Source organism: Tinamus guttatus, unplaced genomic scaffold (genome assembly GCF_059628265.1).
Source record: "Tinamus guttatus ecotype Peru unplaced genomic scaffold, ASM5962826v1 Tinamus_guttatus_pri_ptg000384l, whole genome shotgun sequence".
Lineage (NCBI taxonomy): Eukaryota > Metazoa > Chordata > Aves > Tinamiformes > Tinamidae > Tinamus > Tinamus guttatus.
Window position 1 is genome coordinate 2,928,974 of NW_028288918.1, and position 21,319 is coordinate 2,950,292.

General features: G+C 41.7%; 1 protein-coding gene across 1 annotated transcript in view; it reads left to right on the top strand.

Annotated features, from left to right (window-relative positions):
• Nucleotides 1–1,462: 1,462 nt before the first annotated feature.
• The window catches only part of EFHC2 (EF-hand domain containing 2), a 53,910-nt gene continuing 34,053 nt past the window's right edge, over nt 1,463–21,319 (top strand). The window contains exons 1-5 of the mRNA XM_088530699.1: nt 1,463–1,542; nt 9,016–9,204; nt 12,605–12,755; nt 18,214–18,437; nt 20,635–20,886. Of these exons, the coding sequence (XP_088386825.1) occupies nt 1,498–1,542; nt 9,016–9,204; nt 12,605–12,755; nt 18,214–18,437; nt 20,635–20,886 (861 nt within the window). The 5' untranslated portion in view covers nt 1,463–1,497. The remainder of the gene's footprint in view (nt 1,543–9,015; nt 9,205–12,604; nt 12,756–18,213; nt 18,438–20,634; nt 20,887–21,319) is intronic.

The following is a 21,319-nucleotide window of genomic DNA, read 5'->3' on the forward strand; positions in this document are numbered from 1 at the left end:
CTTTTTTTTGTAAAAAAAATCACAAAAGTTGAAAATGAAATATTTTATCTGAGATCATAACCTCTTCTACCACAATAACCTAAGTGACAGCTCTGCTAGCGACCGCTGCACAAGTGATCCACAGGACTAGACTCACCTAGACGGAGCACATGGCCCGGGCTGTCGCGTGAGCCGCTCTTTCCGGGCGGAGAGATGATGTGTTAAGGGAATCTCATGGTCTCATGCATCACAGAGTATGAAATACGGCAGGGGAGATCCACTCCATCTCTGAGAATAAGGACATTAAGCAACTGAAGTATGGCTCCCCCGAGACAGCACGATGGAGTATCAGAATTGAAATATTTGGTTTCAGCTAACAATTTTGTCCATCAACTCTTTTTTTTGTTGTTGTTAAAAACAGTTCCGGGAAAAAAAAAATGCACAGGAACAACTTTAGATAAAATGGAAAAACATAACATGGCTGTTGGCCTCTGGAATATGCTTTGGAGATCTGGATCTGGAGATTTGGAGATCTGGAATATGCTTTGGCTCTTGGATATGCATCTTCCCTTATTAACAAGGGAAATGTCAGTTCTATCAAAGAAAGGAGAGATTCTCCCCTCCAAGCCGCCCGTGAGAAACTCTCAGGATATTTTCTGTTTGAAATTCAAATTTGGGTGTAAAACCACCCACTACATGAAGTGAACATGATTAAAATGATAGTTCCTTTTATTTTCAATTAAAATGTATTTTAAATGTTTACCTCTCCTTACTAGAAATGCAAATGCAGGTGCATAATCCAGCACTGGGAAACCAGAAAGCGAAAAACCCACTGACCTAGTTTCACCATCTCAGTGGACTAAGATGCAAAAACAAACAAACAAACGAAAAAATGTAAAACCATCTCCCCTCCTCCAAACCCGCCAGGACCCCCAAGCACAACAAGGGCCGTAAAATGAAAAAAAAAAAATAAGGAAATTCATGCAGAAAACAGCAAACGTGGTGGGATCTGCCCCTCTCTGTGACCCCAGCTGCACAGTTATTTCAGATGGAGAGGGATTTTCAGTTAGGGATTCTTGCCCAGGGGAAGGGGAGGGCGGCAACACACCTGCGCAGTGTATGCGCTGAGCTGGGGCTGAGCTCAGTTTGGGAGGCTCATGAGGGAGTCAGCAACAACCTCCAGGAATGAAGGAGCAGCCAAAGCTACTCCGGCCCTATGTGAGGCGCCAACACCCAACCGCTCCCCAGCGAGAAAGTAGGCGGCTCCTTGGGGAGGGAGCAGGGGACGGAGGGCCGTCCTCCCCGCCTCCCCACCGGCGCCACACGGACTAACGGCCGCCTGGGCCCGCGCCGCGTACGTTAACGGCTGCTGGGCGGGGCGGGGCCATAGCGGGCGCGGCGGCACCGCCCCCTGGCGGCGGGGCGGGCGGGGGCGGAGCGATTCTCGGCTCCGCCCCTGGTGACGTCACCGGCCGGTCTCCCGGCAACGGCGGCGTCGTGGGGCTGGCGAGGGGCGCGATGGCGGCGCTGCCGCTGCTGCCCGGGGCTTCCTTCGCGCGCAACGTGAGTGAGGGCGGCCCGTGCCGGGCGGCGAGCCGCAGGGCCTGCTCTGTGTGGCGGGGGGACACGCGTGCTTAAAAAGAATTTAAAGTTTGTGTGTGTTTGCTTTTTTAAAGTTTTTTTTTTTTAATATATATATTTATTTTGAGCTTCAGTTCCTGGCCTTCGCACACGTGAGAGATGAAAAGTAGGCTGCTGTGAACAACAGTAGAGCCCGGAGAGCCCCCTCTCTTAGTTTAAAAGCGCAAATGCTTCCCAAATGGGCAGGCCTGCGCAGCAAGGGAGCTGCCGTGGGATGTCGGGAAGTCTGGCTGCATCCCTTAACCAAGCGAAGGGGAGAGAGACCAGCATGTTCGAATAAGCTGAAAACTCCTACAAATCACCACAATAAATAAAAAAAAAAAGAAAAAAGAAAGAGGGTGATAATGTGGTTTTTGGAGCTGCGGGTAATAAGTACTCTTGGCAGTCTGTGAATATATAAGAAGATGGTATTTTTGTCATGGGCTGTAATGGCGTAAGACATGAAAAGCTTGCCATCGCTGCTTCAGACTTGCTTGGCAAAAATAGCTAAAAATTTGCTGAATAGCGTCTGTATTGTTAAGTAGTGCACAGGGCAAGGAAGAATTTGGGCATGGCACTGCGGCTGATGCCTGCAGGAAACAGATGAAACATAGTAGCCTTTCTTAATAAGCTTAAAATAAAAATACCCGGGAGGGAAGGAATCTGTTATTCTTGCTCTTTGAACATGCCATGATCCCTCATTTCTGCTTGTATCCACCTAAACATAGCATTGCCCAGATGCCCCCGAACAGAGATTCTGTTGCAGCAGAAGCCCAGCTTACAAGCAGTGAGAATCTTTCAAGCGACTCATTCCCCACGAACAGCAGCTTGGGGCATGTTAATGTAGAAGAAAAGGCTGCTGCCAATTGCAGCCCTCATCCTTTTGTTGGTAAACCCACAGGCGATTAGAAAATATGTATAGGAAAATTTCAGTCCTGTTCCCCCAATTTTCTACCCATTTATAATCATTCCTCTCTTATCTGAGGTACTGAATCTAGTTGCTAGCGTGTCCTGTTCTCACTTATTTTTTCTCCTGGAGAAGACTAGGGGATGCTATGGAAGCACACGCATTGCTTACCGGCAGCCTTTGTGAGGGTGACAGAGCCCTGGAACAGGCTGCCCAGAGAGGCTGTGGAGTCTCCTTCTCTGGAGATCTTTCAAACCCGCCTGGATGCCACCCTGTGCCACGTGCTCTGGGTGTCCCTGCTGGAGCAGGGGGGTTGGACTAGATGATCTCTAGAGGTCCCTTCCAACCTCAGCCGTTCTATGATTCTTTGTTAAGTCACTTTACCTTCTGTCTCTCTTGCTGAATTAAATTTTGTATTGTAATGAATTGGTTGTGTATATGCTTCAGGTAATGGCCAAGTGGGCTCATGAGCAACAAAGAAATAGATGTGTGCCAGAGTTGTGCGCTGGATGGAGGAAGAGTAGTTCAGCTGTATTATCCAGGACTTCACTGTTCTCCAGACCTTGTCTGACCTTAACTGATGGGGAGTTTATGGAGTGTGATGGAGCTGTCGCTCGAGCTCCACAGCAGCCATGAGGTGGCTTTGTCTCCATGATGTCTCTCTTTCTGGAGGTGTGACACACTGCTTTGCTTCACGTGCTTGAGGAAAATCACCTGTACGTAGGGATGCACATCCCGTGCTGGATTGCATACAGTCGCATAACATATATGTTATGAGAACTAAGGGTATGAAAATAAAGCCACGGTTGTTACAAGACAGTATTGCAAAACCATGGGTATCCTGTTAGAGCTCCAAATTGCTCTTTTTGTAAAGTCCTAAAGTCCTTGCTACAACAGGTTTAATACCGATCATTGGCCTCTCTTGAGAAGTGTTTCTAATCTTTGTTCAGTTTACTGGATATCATTTTTTTTTCATATTGTTCTAGTAAAAAGGGTCCAAGAAGTGCATATTTGGAGAAAAGATTGTGTGCTGTAAATATGTTCATTAGGAAAAAAAAAGTACCCTGATAGTAATCAGAGCATTGCTGTCAGTGCTTCATATTGCAGGGAGTAGAAGTAGTAGCAAAGCATCCCCCAAAGAAGGAAGGGCAGGGGCCAGGCGGTTGCTGTTTCTGTCAGTCCCTGGTTTATAATTATGAGAATTAATTCCACTTTTCATATTGCTGCTACAATCCTCTCTTCTCTTCACCTCGTGCTAAGCTACCTCTCTAATATATAGGCCCACAAAGAAGAAGGGCCTCTGATAAAAAAGAAGGCAGAGGTGGACATACCCATTTTGTTTAACTTGGGGGTGCTTAATAAGGAGACCTTGCCATTCAGGAATGTGAGCCCTAAGGGGTTAGGAACAAGGAGCCCAACTTCATGGCAACCGGGGGTGACTTTGGCAGATGCAGATTGAAATGGGGATTGAAATGGCAAATGGGGATTGAAAATCACGTCGCTGTCTTAGCGCTCTCTTTCAGATATTGTCTGAGTGCTACTGGCTGATCCTCTTTGCAATTCAGCAGCTTCCCTGAGAGCAATATTACTGCTGTGGCTCTATTTAATTCTGACAAAATATAACTGCTTGTGCCTCGCAATTAATTAGAAACGAGGGTAATATACCAAGGTGAGAGACACTTAAAATAGCTGGTTCCTACAGTAACATAACATGTTTCCTTTGCATTAAATGAAGAGCAGGGATGAGGGTGAAGGCACAGCAGGAGTGTTACCGTGTTCAGTGTTTGGTTTGAGGAGGGAGAGAAGAATTATTGCCACCAGAAGCTATCTGAAGCATGAAATATTTACTGCCTACAAAGAGAGTAAAAGGAACCCCCCTCCTCTTTCTTTCAAATCTCTCTTAAATCAAAATTACCATAGTTGGGAAACATACAGGTCCATCCGTCAAATAATCTTCCTCCACCTTCTTTAAAATTCCCTTTTTTTGAATGCAAGTCCATAGATAACACACGTTACTGATGAGCGCACTGCACCTTAACATGTGGGCAGTCAGAAGATTTAGCAAAAGGGCAACCTGGCATAGTGTTGGTATTCACACGTGGTTTACGCTGCTGAATTATGAAGAGTTTATTTATCTGCTTATAAGCAGTATTTTGTGGATTACACATGTGAAAATGTGGTAACCTCTTGTGGACCCTTGAAAAGAGGGGCAGAGCAGCTGCTTTTCTTCCCTTCCTGCTACTGAAGGCATTTAAAAGCCAAAGGGAGACCTAAGCGCTGTAGCAGGGCTTAGCTGATATTGCAGTTGTGCAACAGAAAGATTCTTACCTTTGTCCATCCAAGTTATAGACAGGTCACTGTTTGTCAGGATACACAGTTATGAATTGGGATAATGACGCTTAATGCTGCCTTTGGGGGAAACGTAGAATGTCATGGATTTCCCCTATCGCTGAAAAAAAAAAATTGTGCATTTGGAGCCTGTGCCAAATTAGATATGACCCTGGTTGCAATACAATAGCACTGTTGCTTCCTTTGTTAGTGCTACACATCCACCTCCTGTTGTAAAAGGCAGCTGTTCCCTCCAATATCAGGTTAATGTTCTTGCCTTTTATCAGCAGCTAGTGGAGATGACTGTATAACCATGTGGGTCAGATTTACTAGGTTCTAGCTGACCAGTGCGTTCCTGTGTCTGAGGTTTGAAATCCCTGTGGGAGAGAGAAATCTTTCCAGCAGTGCTCTGTGGTATTTCTCAGAGAACCAGACAGTAAGTTTACAGATCTCAGGGGGAAAATACATATTTGAAATTACCATTTCCCTTGCAAACTTTAGTGACATGGTGAAAATTCCCCCTCTTCCGCGTCGTTTTGTTGCATCAGCTTGGAATTGCCCTTAGCTGTGCTACTGTCTCTGTGTTTCCTGGCTTCAGTATTTTCTGCTGCTTTGTAATTATTGGTGCCACAGAGGGACATGAGTTTTTCTCGACAACGTGCTTTCCAATCTCTTCTAAATGGCCTGCTGTGCCTCCCTCCTCCTCCTCCTCACCCTTGCATTATCTCCTGGACCCCTTGCACTATCTCTTCAGCCTCGCTTGCCCTGATCACTGTCCTTCAGCAGCTCCCAACCCCAAGCCTTCCCAAGCTTTCTCCTAATGCTGCATTTCCAGCTCTTCCACATGTATCCTTCTGTTGCCTTCTTTCAGGCAGCGCTAGCCCAGGCAGGAAGAACAAGCCAATATCCCTGCTGCAGGTTGCGGGCATCATTGATGTTGCTGCACGTTCTCCTGGGACGTGTGAGAGGGGCACCGCGCTTACTGGTGATCATCTCCGTAAAATACCACTCGCCTTCAAACATCCTGGAATCTCCCCAGGAAGCTGGGGGTGATACGGGGCTTGAAGATTGGTAGGTTGCCCAAGACTTTCCACTAAGGACCTAAGTGTTGGCTTTGTGAAAGACACTACTTATAAGATTAATGGGAGCGTCTGTTACTTGGCTCATCTGTGCGTCTGCTGCTGGGCGGTCGGAGCTTTCCACAGGCAGCGGGAGGTCAGGTGAATTTCCTCGGCATTCGCATTTATTCCCGGTGCTTAGCTGAAGCAACCAGAGCACCCTATTGGCAGACGAGAGTAGTTCGGAAATGCTGTAGTTCATCTTCATACACGATCTCAGCAGGACCTCTCAAGGTGGCAAGGAAAATGGACGTGGGCAGCAATACCAAACTGCTACCAGTGGCTTCTGCGGTGGCTCGTGACTTCTGCGTCAGTCACTGTTGAGCCTATCCCCAGTGCTTACTTCTCACCCCACAGAAACTATCCAGCTTTTTTGAACAAGACTCCTTAGTTTAGCTGTATTAGCCCAGCAGGCACGGTGCCTACGGCTCTTTTACTGTGTTGTCACAGATTTCCTTTTGAACTCATTTAATATTTCTGTGGATGTAATGTCATGGTCTGTCACTGTTTTAGGCTGGATGTGGTCAGAGTTCATTAGCTGAAGTTTCTCAAATGTCATTTTTCTCTTTTGTTATCTTCAATTACAGTTACTCTTTTTCTTAAACCTTCTTTTTTTTTTTAAGGAACACCCTGCTTGGGCTGTAATTTGCATATAGATTTAGTAATTTGCATAGAGAAAGTGCTGATAAGTAGTTAAAAAGTTACAAGAATTCTGTGACGAATGCCTAGTAGAGCTGCAGGATCATGTTTTTTTTCCTGTTGAATTGTGAACTATGTTGCAGTTTCTCCACTAAATTCTGGAAAATTCGCAGCAGGAGCCAACCTGGATTACTTTAACAAACACATTAACACATGATAACTAACCCCAAACTAGAAACAGATCAACAGAAAATTCTTCTAGGAAAACCTTCGAGGACATGAGAAACTTTCTTTTGCGCAGGAAAACTGCCACCTTTGCTCGCTGTGCTTTGATAACTCTGCCTTTCTCCTTAATCGTGCTTTTCTAATAGGGAAAGAATAATTAAATACTTGTTGTGCCAAAATGTGGATCAGTTCTATGGATCCTTCAGCATAAACCTGACATTTCCGCCTAAAAAATTCCCTTTTCAAACTCAGCTGGACTATGTTTGTTCTGCGTCTGAATGGATAAATGCAGAGAGCTCCCTCCCATCCTGACTTCTCCCCAAATCTCTTTAGCAGTGTACTGAGGAACTAAATTAATAAAAAGTGGAACAAGAAAGGGCAGTTCAGCAGAGTCCAAAATAGAGGGACAAAACCTTTCTGCTGGCATTTTTTTTCCACAAAAGAGCTTCCAGTCTTCAGATAGTGCCCATAACTTCCACTGTTAAATACCTTCTTTGCAGAAGTGTTTCTATCACAGCAGTTTGTGAACCTTCCCTCATTTTGCAATATCTGGTTGGCTACTCCTGCTTTTGTTGTCCTAAGCAAGATATTGCCATTTATGATTATGGCTTTAAAAATAATCAGTTGGAAAAATGATAAATCATGTATTGTTTCTCATACCACTGTCCTTTCCTCTCCATAGCCAAACTAGCGTTTTAAATACAAATTAAATTAAAGTCTTGTCTGAGCTGCTCATATCAGTGCCTGCTTTCCTTCCTGAGTCGCTGGGCTTAGACCACTGCAAGGCAGGTCAGCGCTTCAGGTTTGAAAGGTTTATGAAAACCTCTGTTGTTCATTGCTTCGTGTATATGAGCATTGAGTGTTATGAGCCATAAGGTTTGTTCCCTGCCTCTGAAATTCCTCACGGTTTTTCATATTGGCAGGGTGAAGCAACTGCTCAGTTCCCTTCAGATTTGCTTATTCACTGCTTGCACTCTCTTCCAGAACGCTGCTGTGCTAAACAGCACTCAGTGTATTAGGTTATCTCGGAGTACATTGCCAGGATGAAAAATGATTGTTCCTTCTCTTTTATTTTTAATCTTGGCCAGTTTTTGATCCATAACTTTGACTAGTTTACACTTTTTGGGAGTGCTGTTTCATATATATGTGTGATAACTAGGATTGCCCAGTCTTATGAGTGTAGCAGGAGAGGGGATTTTCCACCCTGCTCCTTTCCCAGCGTATCTGTGTGAGTGCAGCTGTGCAACCGCAGGAAGTCTTGCTGTCCACACCTCACATGCACCCGGCGTCTTCTCTGCGCCCACCTCCCGTGACAGCAGTTTACCCCTGCTCCAGCCTCGTCTTTGCTCTTTGCTCACCCGTCCCGCGGGTGCCACAAGTGTCATCTCCATCTCCAAGCAAAGCAGGCAGCTTGTTCGAGGGGACGTTCCCACAGGCAGGACTCAGAAGTGAGGCCAGGGGCCTTTCTGCATCGTTTCAAGGCTGGCTCCAGCCCTAGCCAAGAAATGTGAGTCGGCAAGACGGGCTTCTTTGCAATTGGTTGTGCATCTTTTTTAAGCGCTCTATCCTTAATTGCCTAAAAAATAATAATATGATTAAGAAATCTCTGCAGAGAGCTTCCTTTGGAACAAGCCCAGATGGAATGAATATTCTGTCTTCTGTTTCAGGTCCAGCCTTCCAAAAATCAGATGTATTCACTAGGACGCAGCTCTTTAGTTTGTACTCTGGGATGCACATGTAAATAAGATGCTTGACATAAGCAATGAGGGAGGGCTGTTCTCCTGGCACTCCTGAGCCATTTCCCTTTGACTTCAGCAGCACTACAGAAAAGGCCATTCCTCTCTGCTTTTAGGAACAGTTCTCATGAGTGACTCACTTCTCATGCTTCAATTTCAGGGAACGAGGTGCAGGAAAAAGGCCGCAGTTATTCTGTTTCTCAGCCTGGACAAACTGCTGGAATGCTTTTCCATTTTCATTGATGACATAGGCCTGTAAATTAACCATAGAAAGATGTCGCTTGAGTTGCAGCATTCAAGTTGTTACAGGTTTTTAGAATACGTATTAAAACAGTTCTGTAGAAGCTTTTACATGATTAGTCCCCCTTGCCAGATGGTTAACTCTGATGGATTAACAAAGAAATGAACAAAAATGACTTTTTTTCATCATCATCTTTCTTCTTTATCCTATTTTTTTTCACAGTTAGGGAAGGAGAAGTTCCACAAGTCTCAGCTCTGGGGTTACTGCAATAATGTTGCTATGCTGGTTGGAGAAGATAAACCTGGAATAGGAGGCGAACCGTTGCCTGGACAGAAACCGAAACCTAAACACAGTGTATTTCCTCGGGAGATAGGAAGTGATGCTCCTGCTTGGGTAGCCTTTGACAAACAGGTATGTAGAAATCTGTGTCTGTTACCAAAGGAGATGCTCTATGGCTAAATACGATATGACAAAGAACGTATAAGGATGAACTTCAGTTAATCAAATATCAAATATCTGGAGAGATTATTTTGTGCATGCAAAAAAAAAGTTCCTGGATGAACAAAAGGAGCGGTGATATTTAATCTTTAATATTAATGTGTTGGGCAATTAACAGAAACATATTTAATACTTTACAGCAAAATTTAAAAATACTACCACACTGATGTGCATCTCCAACATGGTAAAATAAAAGGGGAGTGGTTGATACACTTCTTTTTGGTGAAAAAGATAGAAAAAAAAAAAAAGAATTAACTGGCAACCTAGGAAGAATTAATGGGCTGCTTTGTGACCCCTTCCCCCTTTCTTCTTAACAAGCAAACAGCAACTGTATTTGCAGGAATGTGAGGTAGGTTCCGTCCCAAGAGAAAATTTGAATGGACACGCAGGGAACATTAATCACAATGGGGGGCCATAGGTCCAGAATTTACTTATCCAGACATGTTTGCTTGCAGAAAGTCCTGCTGACTTTTGCGCAATCTGTTCTTATGTAAAGATAGAGGTGGATTGTGCCCTTTGTAGACACAGGGATATAAAAGGATTGTATTTTTATTTTGTAAGGATAGAGCAACACCTTTAAATTTAGAGAGTTATCAAATAACTATAATCTATGGTGGTTTCAATTTTGTAGCACACTGTGATTACTTCCAATGTATACATTTGCATTAAATTATGCTTAGTGTGATGTTTTATTTCTAAAGTAAAAAGTCCACAATCGGAGACAGAAAATGATCCAGAAAAAGAAATCATTCTACAGATCGCAGAAATATTGCATGACAAAATGATTGTGGTATTTAAATATTTAAATATTGGGAAAGATGGTTAATCTCATCCTTTTTACTTTAAAGTAAAAGTCACAATGGCAATTGCTGTACAAAGAGGCATTTGTTTCTTTGGCAGACCGCAGCTACTACAGGAAAATGTAATATTTGAGCAGATACTTTGATTAGCTTTCCCTCTGAAATCCCTAATGTTGACCACACAGTTTGCACTAAATGCACTGAGGTATGAATTGATCTCATGTGCCAAAGCGCTAAGGCCAGTCCTATGCATGCTTTATTTGCACTTTTCTTTCTGTGAGGAGGCAAGCGAAGCTTTTGGGGACAAATGCAAGTGTTTGCAGGATTTGGGCCTAACCTAATGAAAATAAAGAAGTTAAGTAAGAGACCCTAGGGTTTCCTGCCACCAAACATCAGGCACTGAGCTTGGCTGGCGAGATCAGCCAGCAGGTCTCTCTCAGCTCCTTCTCTGCTGGTGCCTTCTTCTACAGGACCGTACAGGACAGGAGTTTATGGGCTCTGGATCAGCCTCTCAAGGGCAGGGCCTGTGTCTCTGTATGAATTGCAGACTGTCACAGGGCACTGCCCAGCTAATTTAGTTTCATCAGCTAAGTGCCTAGTATGCAGGTATGCCCTCCAGCGCTACATGTTTAGTCTTTAAATGAATTTGCTTTGTTACTCATTTTTCTTTGGTTTCTAACTTTCATCGGTACTATTATGGTTGGAGGACAGACATGAATAATACATTATTAAGAAGGTTAAGAATTTTTTTTTTGTAATTTTGTATGCCTAATAAGAAGCAGGTGGTAATTAGATCTCTTTTGTGATTAAGTACACACAAGTCCTGGGCTTGAAAAGATGTCTATGATTTGACTACTGCAGGTGCAAGGTAAGTTATGTGCCAACTTTATAAAATGCCACAGAGTTCATTCAATATATGTTACTTTTGTTGTTGTTTTTCTGCATAGTTTATTTTTTTAAGAAGAGGGTAGTTTGTGCACAGCAATATCATGCAGATGAGACATGAGTTAAGAAGTGTTAAATTTTGATTATTTCTAAAATTAACTTTGCTTTAAAGTTATATCAGTCATCTTTTCCATTCCATGGTAGCAAGCAAGGGTGCCGGATTGCTGGTGGCAGAAGTGTGTTAATCACATTGTGTTTGATGCAGACTGAAAATTGGTTGGGCCCCAGGCTTTGAAGCAGTTCCTGGAAACAAAGGTTTCCTCCTCATCTTGCATTTTCCTACCTGAGAGAAGGGAGCGTAGCCTGTTGAGGCCTGTCAGGGCATCAGTTCTTGTGCACTGCTGAGCAAACCGCTATCTCTGTCCCTCAATATAGAAAAAGAGATAACATTTGCCTATTAGTATGTTTTGAGATCTCTCTCATTAGTGTTTGTGTAGTTACTTTGTTATTCTTAGAGATACATTCTAAAGAAGTACAGATTGTTAACAAGTCTCTTCCATGTGCCCTTTGGAACTTGGGTAACAGAGTAGGAAATTTCAGACATTTCCAAGTGGGTACCAGATGCTCATTGAAACATGGGGAATAGTTTCATTTTTTTCCCAGTGCTTCAGTTTGTCTAATGAATCAAGATTAAAGGTTATTGAATTTATTAAATATGTCTATTATGAAAATGAATTAGCACTGATTTCAGCACAATGTACTGAGGAGGAAAACCTAACCTTTACTAATGCCTCCTCACACGTTTAACAGCAAAAGCATCCTGGTTGTTGATGCGCTACTAAGTACTAAGCTACCAGGTAGTTATTTCTTGCGTAGTCCGTTCACGTTGGTCTTGGTGATTAAAGACCATAAAAGATACCAAGAAGTGCAAAACTCACATAGAGCTTTGCAAAGCTTTAGCTGTTTTATCCAGACATAAGGGTCTAAATCCCTCACCTATGAAGGTTCTTTTCCTGGGAGTATTGCTTTTGCAAGAGACCATGAAGGCAAATGGGGTTATTCCCTGAGGTTTGCCCCCATGACTGAATTGCAGGACCGGGTAAGTTTTGAAATGACCTTCTTGCCCATTTCAAAGATGGCTCCTCAGAGAATGCCATTTCTCTCTGATAGTCTTCAGTGCCATTTGTTAGGCAGCTTGCAGGATCTGCTTAAAAACAACTCTCCTCTCCACTTACCTCAACAGTAAAGCCATTACTGTCAGAATGCACTTTATTTTCCAACAGTTCACTGAACAGTAGTCTAAAATTTGCTTCAGGACCTAGGTAGCTCATTGTGCTATCAAAAGTGCTTTGTCCAGAAGATTTTCCAAGCAACCTGCTGATATTTTCATATTTGATTTATTTCTTTACTTTAGTGTTCCATCTCTGCTTAGACGTTATGGTAATAAAAATGCCAGCCAAAGAATTTAAAATTTATGTGATTTAATGAGGATTTCCATTCTTACATTTCTGAGAAATGAATCTACCTCATGAAATCCATACCTTTAGTTAGCTTATAATCTATACAGGTTTATTTTATTGACCTTTATTGATTGAAGATTTTGTGTCCTTATGTATTGTTCCTAATAGGTATTGTCTTTTGATGCCTATTTTGAGGAGGAAGTGCCTGACAAAAATCAAGAGCTGTATAGAATAAGACATTGTAAAATATACTTCTACCTTGAAGATGATACAATCCAGGTCATTGAACCCCAAGTGAAAAATAGTGGCATAACTCAAGGTATCTATTTTTAATAGCACTTTATTTTGTTTTTTGCCCTTTATACCTTTCCTCAGGTGTATCAGTCCATTCTGTAGGATATCTACTATGACTTCTGTCGGTGAAAATAGCCTGTAAGTGAACAATTATAATTGATTTTTCTTGTTCTAGATGATAATATGATTTTTTTAATTGACTTTAGTTTCTGAAGATGCAAGTTTTGTAAGACAGAATTCTGCCCCTTCTTCCCCTTTCTTTTTCTGGAATATAGCTGTTTGAAATCATATGATAGTGGGTCTTTTGTCAGAGTCTTCTCACTTTTGCAGCAGCAATTGTATGTTCTAGATCTCCATTCTAAAACCCATTTCCCCCCACCTTGGCACTGATTGTAAATCTTCTATCTAAAACTCTGAAGCTGTTGATTACCTCCTGCAGGTTTCTTTGCCTTTGTGGAAGGGGAGCACCTTTGGTGTCCCTGGCTGTTGGGTCCCTTGTGATAAGCATGTCCTTGGCTCAGTAATTTTTCCTTGACAGCCTTAAGATGAGATGCGGATTGCCCCAGGGTCACACTGCTGAGCTTGGGCCAGCGTGAGGATGTTTGGAGGAGGGTTTAGGGAGCTGATTTACTGGGGTATTAATGGACTTGGTTTACATTAACAAAATGTGATCTGGCAGTCAGCGTCCTGCTGCAGAAGAGGAGCACAGCTGCTGCCTTGTCGTGCTTGTGGGTCACTGCCAGAGCTAAAACACAAACAAACAAAACAAAGCTTTTCAAAGGATAAACTCCAGATAAGCTTGGGATGAGTATCTTGGGATGACTGCACCTCCCAGTCCTCAGAGATTTTTGTATATATTCTGGTCTATTTTAGCACACTAATTTTCAAAAAAGGATTTCAAATTAAAAAAAAAAAAAGAACTATTTAACCGCTATATTCTTTTCCAAGACAGAATCCTACCAATTTCTTTCTTGATCTGAAGGGGTTACCTTCCTTTCTGTTATGCATAGGATAAATTTTCTAGGAATCTTTTCCTCTTATGCTGTTTCTTAGTGCCTTGCTCTCCCTATGCTGAGCAGTCCTCCTTGCCAGAAGTCTTGCTGGCTTTTCTTCAGCAGAGCTGATTCTGAATTCAGGGAAACCTCTTCCTCCTACATGGAAAAATGCAGTTTCAAGACTCAAAGAAACACATGCTGCAGCTCTTCACCTGGGAACATAAAAGGCAGTTATCCTCCCTGTCCCTGCCCTCATCTGTGCCAGGATGGACACATGATGGGATGTGGGTGTCCCTTGACTTGTGTGTCACCGGAGTGAAGGCAGCTCTTCCTGGCTTAAGTGGCTTAGAACAAATGACCTTCAACAGACAGGAAGCATGGTCAACACTTGAGAGAGAGGTGGCATCTTTGAGAGGGAAGGTGGAAGCTGGATAAAACAAATTTGAAGCTGATTCCTTGAATCTAGCTATAGGAACTAGCAGTTTTCACTGTCATTGCAGTATGGGTTGTGCAGACTACATCTTCAGGCCTGGTGTTTCTAGTAATGTTCCCATGGTGACAGGAAGGCTCCAGATTCCCCTTATTTTCTTGGTTGTGTCTTGGGTTAATGGCTGTTGGAATCATCTAGGTACCGAGTGTTGCAGGTACCAGGTCTGAAATTGACTGGATGCAGTTACAGAAAAACAAGTTTTTCTAGTGTTCCATGCAAGGATATTTTGAAGGCTTGTAGAGCTTTGCCCAAGCACTTATATGGGATCAATGAGTATCCATAAAGCATTAAAATGATAGATTAAAGCGGATCTCAGAAGTGCACTTAATTTATTTGTTGCTGGTCCCTGAGACTGGTAAAGAAGTCCCATGTATTGACTGTTTTTGAGAAGGAGCAATACTGTAGATTGAAAGGCTCAGAAGGCATGGGAATGCATTTAGGCACCACAGCTAATGAGAGGATCTAGAGCATGTACTTTATCATAAGTATCCATATAAATATTCTTTTTATCCTGGAGATTAACATGACTTAGAGGGAAAAGTGATGGAGAGACTGATCAGGGTACTCTTTACTCACAAGCACTTTACTCTGCGTAACTGAAAGTGTAAAACAAAAACATCTATGAAGTTGTTATCCTAAAGGTAGTACATATATTCAAGAAACAAATATTTAAAAGCAGTGTTCCTTAAAAAGAAATCCAAACCCATCAACTGGCACTTTTACTCCATTTTAGAGTAAAAATTCGCCTGTGTTATACTGTAATTATATAATGTTATGTAATAGTATGATTATATAACATTATATGTATTATATTATTCAGAGTCCCAGACTCGACTGGGAATATGTAGCCTGAAACCAGTGTAAAAGCTTGCATTGTGAAGCTGGGAAGCTAAGACACAAAGGGAAGTGTCGTCCCTGATCATACAATGAAGCTTGCAGCAGAAAGAGGAATAAACTTGGGCCTTTTAAGTAAACGTTCAGGATCCTAACCATAAAGCACTTTTCTGCATCTCTCCGCAAATGCAGGTAATTAAAATACAAGACTTTTGCGGAGGAGAGTTCAACTGTAGGAGTCCTTGGGCTGGTGAAGTAAGAGCAAACTGCGCTGAAGCAAAAAGCACAGATGTGGGAATGTGTGTGATGAAAAAGTATGGGCATGTCAGGAGCTGGACAGGCCCAATCTGCACAACTGGAGAGCTGGAGACTTTGGAGTGGCAGGAAAGGGGTTGTGTGAGGGAGGAGCAGCAAAAAACAGTGATGGAGAAGGCCTAACCGAGCAAGTTTGGGAAGTGATTTGTTGATAGTAAAAGGTAGTGGGGACCCTTATTTGGGTGATCCTGCTACCCAGATGGAAAAGATGTAAGACAGAGGAGAGCTGTCCGGGTGTTCTCAGGGGTCCTGCTGAAGGGTGGGTTTAGCCTGGTAGGGCAGCTCAGAGACCGTGATGGGAGCTTGTCCGGCTAATCCCTGGGAGTCACCGCCTTGCCAGTGCTTGTGCCACTGCCTGCAGATGAGAGTTTGATGGCCTGGATGTGTGTCTGTGGGCATGGCGGGATCAGGGAAAAGCAGCATTTTTCTGCTCTACGCTCCACTGTGGGTGGTTCTTGTGGCTTTGAAATAAAAATCATGCAGAGGCTTTCAAGCTGCAGGAAGGTTTGGTGAAGAACAACTGGCAAAGAAGCCCTTGTAACTTTAGTTAGGAGTTTATAAAACTAGAACAAATTGGCTTCAAAAAATGAAACAACACAAAACAAAAAAAAACCCATAAAATTTCCTTTTACCAAGAATCAAGATCTCAGAGTGACAAAATAAATGATCTGTGGGAAAAGTGTTTCAGTGACTTGAAAAACAAATGCTTTGTGGAATTGGCCGCTGTACTTGGACAAGAATTTCTACAGATAAGGTTGCTACCAAATAACTGAAATTTAAACTACATTTAATTTTGGAACCTACATTGCTATAGTTTGAACTTTGAAAAATATTAGACCATTAGAAGAGATCTGTCTAAACAGAAATTCAGTGCAAAACACAAAGGAATGCAGAGGCCAACCGCAACTTCTGAGAAACCTGAATCAAAGCTAAAAATACCAGTGCGATCAAAGCGCATGAGAACTAATTAAAGATAAGGGAGTACAGAGTGAAGAGAAGGACAGCAAAGACAACCACATAACAAACTCCACCTATGCTCTTCCAGGGCCAGAATGCTGACTGCTCTCCCAGTATGAAAAGAAACCCTCCCCGTAGAGAGCCAGGCTAGGCAGGGTGGTACAAGTATTCTGTAATTCTAATTCCCCGTTCACAGGACTGTGGCTGGCTGATTTTGTCTTATCCAAAGGTCATTTATGTCCCAGGGGGCTAAGTGTATCTTCCAGTGCAGTCCAGGCCTTGCAATCCAAAGCACAGTGGAGCAGCTGGCTGGTTTCCCCAAGGTCAGCCAGCTGAAAAGGGAGAGGAGCTGCCTGCTGGCTGCCTTCCCAAGGCCGGCTGGCTGAGGAGGAAAGTGCAGGCAGGAAAGGGGACTTGCAGGCAGCTCCTCCACTGTAACTGATTGTCTAAAAATTTAGGACCTCCCCAAAGACCTTGAGATAACTGGGAATTTGCCATATTTAATGATCAAGGCCTAATTGTGACCTTGCTACATAGTCATACGGTGAGCAAGGAAATGTGAGAAGGCTCCTTGTTCCCTTGGGTGAATTCTTTGCACTGCAGGAATAGTAATGGTTGCTTCTCCTCCTCTGTGTGCAAGTAGACGAGGAGTGAACCAAATATAGGTGCTGCCCATTCCTTACCTGAGTTGTGCAGAGGGAATAGATAAGTTGTGCTGAGGAAATTCCTGACACCACTTTAGTTGCTGCCCTGTTTCATGAGCTGCCTTGTAGTTGAGAGTCCTTCTCTACTATAAAAGACTCCTTAAGCTACCACTGGACTTGTCCTAAAACCAGCATCTCTAAGAGGAGATATCTCCTCTTAGGAGGAGGATAATGTGGGAACTTACCGACACCAGCACTGCAGTCAGAGGGCAGCAGTGCAAGGGCACAGTAGAGGAGACCTTTAGTCTGACCAGATGCATATGTTTAAAATAATTATTCATAATACAGCACTATACCCTACTCAAAAAGCTGGCATCCCCTTAATCAGAAAGGAAGCATCAGGATAGCCATCAATCCTGAGCAACCTGATTGTTGTGCATTGACCGGTCTCCATATTACAATTTCTGGTAAATTTCTAGAAGTAGAAATACAGTTATTTCCCAGGGGGAGGGCTCTGTATTTTGTGATGGATCAATGTTTTACTGTTTTCAGCTGGAGTTCATTCAGGCCTACTCATCTCAGACATTCCTACTTTCAGTTTACTTCTTCAGGAAGCCCAGTTGAACACCCTGCCTTCATCCATGATAGGTCAGGCATTTTTACATTGGTAGAGCATTTTTTTTCTTCAACCTTAGTTATGCGTGTTTTCTTCCTCCTGTAGACAAATCTTGTCAGCTCCTCCCTCAACCCCCTAAGAAATTTATAGTTTTGACTGTCATTGCTATGGAGTTTCTGCCATGTTTTTTGCACAACTTTCTGTTTTCTTTTCAGAAAAATAAGTGATATGTATACTGATGTTGCTTTTCAGAAATGGTAGAAAAGGTCTCTTAATAAGAACGGTATCTTTGCGGTTCTGCTGGAAAAAATACTCACCTGTTATGTTTAGACCAATAAATGGAAATTCGTTGAAGTGGTTCCGTGTTTCTTTTATAAGGCAGTAATTTTCTGCTCCGGCTTAACTGAAGTACTTGAACTTTGTATTTGACAATGATTTGAGAGGTTCTAGAAGATGGGCAGTTTAAGATATTGTTGCTAGTGAAGAAGGATTTTGTTACCTAATAGTTCTTTTATTGAATGGATTATTCCCCTTCCCCTTTCCTTTGCCCTTCTCATAAAAAAAATTGGCAAGACTGCGGTAGTCAATGCAAAGCATATTCATTCTCTAGATTCATCATAAATCTTACACAGGAACCATCGTTCGACGTCACCGGATTCCACTTCCGCCTCCTAATGAAGATCAGTTCTATACTGTAGATCATTTCAACATCAACATAGAAGTAATCCTTTACGCCCGAAGGTACAGAATTGTAGACTGTGATGAGTTCACAAAAAACTTCCTGAGGAAGATGGGAGTTAGATTAAATCCTCCAGCATGTCGTCCAGATGACCCGTACACCAAAGAGCGGCAAAAGGTCGGATGAGACAGCAATAGTGAAAAATTGATTTTAATAGAAGTGCCATTGCATGAAGTAATGTATGTTATATATTTCTCTGATAGCAAACAGAAAGTATGTACAGCTATTTCAACTTAGTGAGTTACATGAGAAAATTACATTTATATATAATATGGCCCATTGTACAAACATAGTAAAGTCCCAACCATAACTGTTTTCCTCTGATGTGTTCACACACCATTTAAAGCAGAACAAAAATATTCGATGTCTTGTGCGTATGTTAGTTTGATAAAACTGCTGAAGCTTATTTGTTTGTAAAATAATAGTATCACATCATTAAAACTGTTCTCAAGTTTTGCGTGTAGCAGCTAAACAATGTTACATTTACCATCCATTTACTATTTACCAATAAGATGAGCTATTTTTAGTTATACAATGTATATACAATGAATCAGATTTGTCAGAATCGATTTTTCTCTTTGCCTATTTCCCCAGACTTTGACCAGCAGAATTGACTAGATGTGTCACTGTCATGGATTTTTATGTGTTATTTAATTTCTATAGAAAAACACTTTCATTTGTAAACATTATTTGATAGGCCAATGAAAATTATATACTGTATTGTATAACCTTGTTAGACATGATTTTTGTTAAAATATCTTAAAATAACGAGCAAAAAATTAAAATACTGTGCCTGTGGGTCTGAAGAGAGTGGGGAAAGGAAAAGAGAGGTTTGACAATTAAGACCATTGAAAGATTAAAATGGAAGGAATCCTGTATCTTAACTTTCTCAGTGACTTGTTGGGAAATTATAGAATGGTTATGTAGCACTTTCAGTCTGCTTTATGCTCTCTTGTTCCTGTGACTGCTTTGTACATGGTAAATTTATTAAGTGTGGATTCTTCTGAACTGAGTGGAGAAAAATTGAGTGTTCGCACCATTCTCTTAATTATGCAGATGACCAAAAGATGATGATACAAGGAGAAGAAGAAATATGATGAGAAGACAAATGAAAACAATCTAGCAATCTCTTAGACTCAAATTTCTGTAATGTTGGAGAGAGTAACCCATAGATGATGATGATACCTGGCACGGTGCCTCTGCTTGCTTGCTCGTTACATCATTAAGACTCAGGAAGGAAGCTAGCTAGTACTGCGGGGGAAGGCACTAGGGGTTTAGCATGTGGACGTGGTGGTGCCTGCAATAGTGTTGCAGATCAAAGGAGACACTGTCAGGCCAAATGCTGTGCTGCTCTCTCCATATTCAGATTTGATGTTCTGACAAAATGCGTCCTTGTTCCTCTCAGATTTTTAAAGACAGAAGATAGGAGAAGTCATCAGATAGATGGAATTTAGATAGAAGAAGTCAGCAGTTCTTTCTGTTCAGACTGCTCATCCACCATTGCCTCGTTGATGCCTATCACCATTCTCCTTCAATAGCAATTGTGTATAATCTTGTAGGTTAAAAGGACTGTCTGATCCCTTTAATCCACTTCAAAAATCATGGCTTTTGACTTAGGAAAAAACCCCAGTCTAGAGCAATATTTATGTGTGTGATGACAACTAAGAGAAAGTAAATGGACTCCTGAGAATGGATAGATCATTATCCAGGGATCAGAGTTGTGCTACTGGTTTTGCAGATACTATGGTTAAGAGCAGCATCTTGTCAGACATCACATCTTTAATTGGAGATCTGCTATTGCTTCGTCAGACCTATGGGTGTATATTAAGAGGAGAACATACATACTCAGTACCTGCCAGCTGTGTGAGGTGAATCAAAACTTAATTAGCTGTATTTTAAAGCCAAAAGAGACAAAGCACCAAAAAAACCCACCTCTTTATTCCACAGTATTCATATAAATAATTTTCAATGAAATTGAGCAAGGCAATATTTTTGAAGTTGTAGTCATTTGAACACCATGGGCAATTTTTTGAAAATGGAAGCCATGCCGTAAATATTTTAATGATTGAGTGGAAGGACTTTATTGCAAAAAAAAAAAGATTTTCAAATATTTTCTGTCAACACATCAGCTTCATGGGTAGTTCTTTAGTAATTACATGAGTATAGTGTTTGATGTATTGTAATTGTGTGACACTATTTGAAACTCCTAAAAGTATGTTCTAATATTTGTTTGTACCATTAAGATTGGTATATTTTCTTTAAGAGCAAGTCATTTTTTGCATTTTTTTTTCTGAATTTCTCCTTTTATCTGCAGATTGTGGATAATATGAAGCCTTTGCGCCCTTATGAACGCTTAGACACTTTGAGACAATTTCTGGAGTATGATGGACATGTTTTACGTTTTTTCTGTGTATGGGATGACCAAGAATCTGTATTTCATGACACACGAGAACTTGTCCTGCACTATTATCTGTCTGATGATACCATTGAAATAAAAGAAATGGTACCAGTCAACTCAGGCCGGGATGCAGTTCCACTTTTTCTTAGAAGAGCTAAGCTACCAAAGGTGAAGAATGAAAATCTCAGCTTATTTTGAATTCTTTTGCTGGCTAAGAAACATTAAATGCCTTTTTTGAAAATCATTTATTAGAATTCTAATGTTATTTAGGAAGTATTATCTAAGCATTAATCATAATTACGTGATTTATTTTTTGTGTATCTATTTATGTAATAACTGAAAGTGAGGGAGGAAATTAAGGATGGGCATGTTATGCTTAATGTAAAAGGAGGTACCATAGAATTTCCTTTCTCCCATATTAATGTATTAATAGAAATGTATAACTAATGCTATGAGTGGTAATGAAAGTTGACAGGAGTTCATTGATACTGGAATGTAAATTAATAGAAAAATTGAGGTGAATTCAGATATGGTCCATATGACTTCTTCTTGGGTCATGTGGAAAATAACAGTAACATGTTCAATAACATTATTTCTTTGA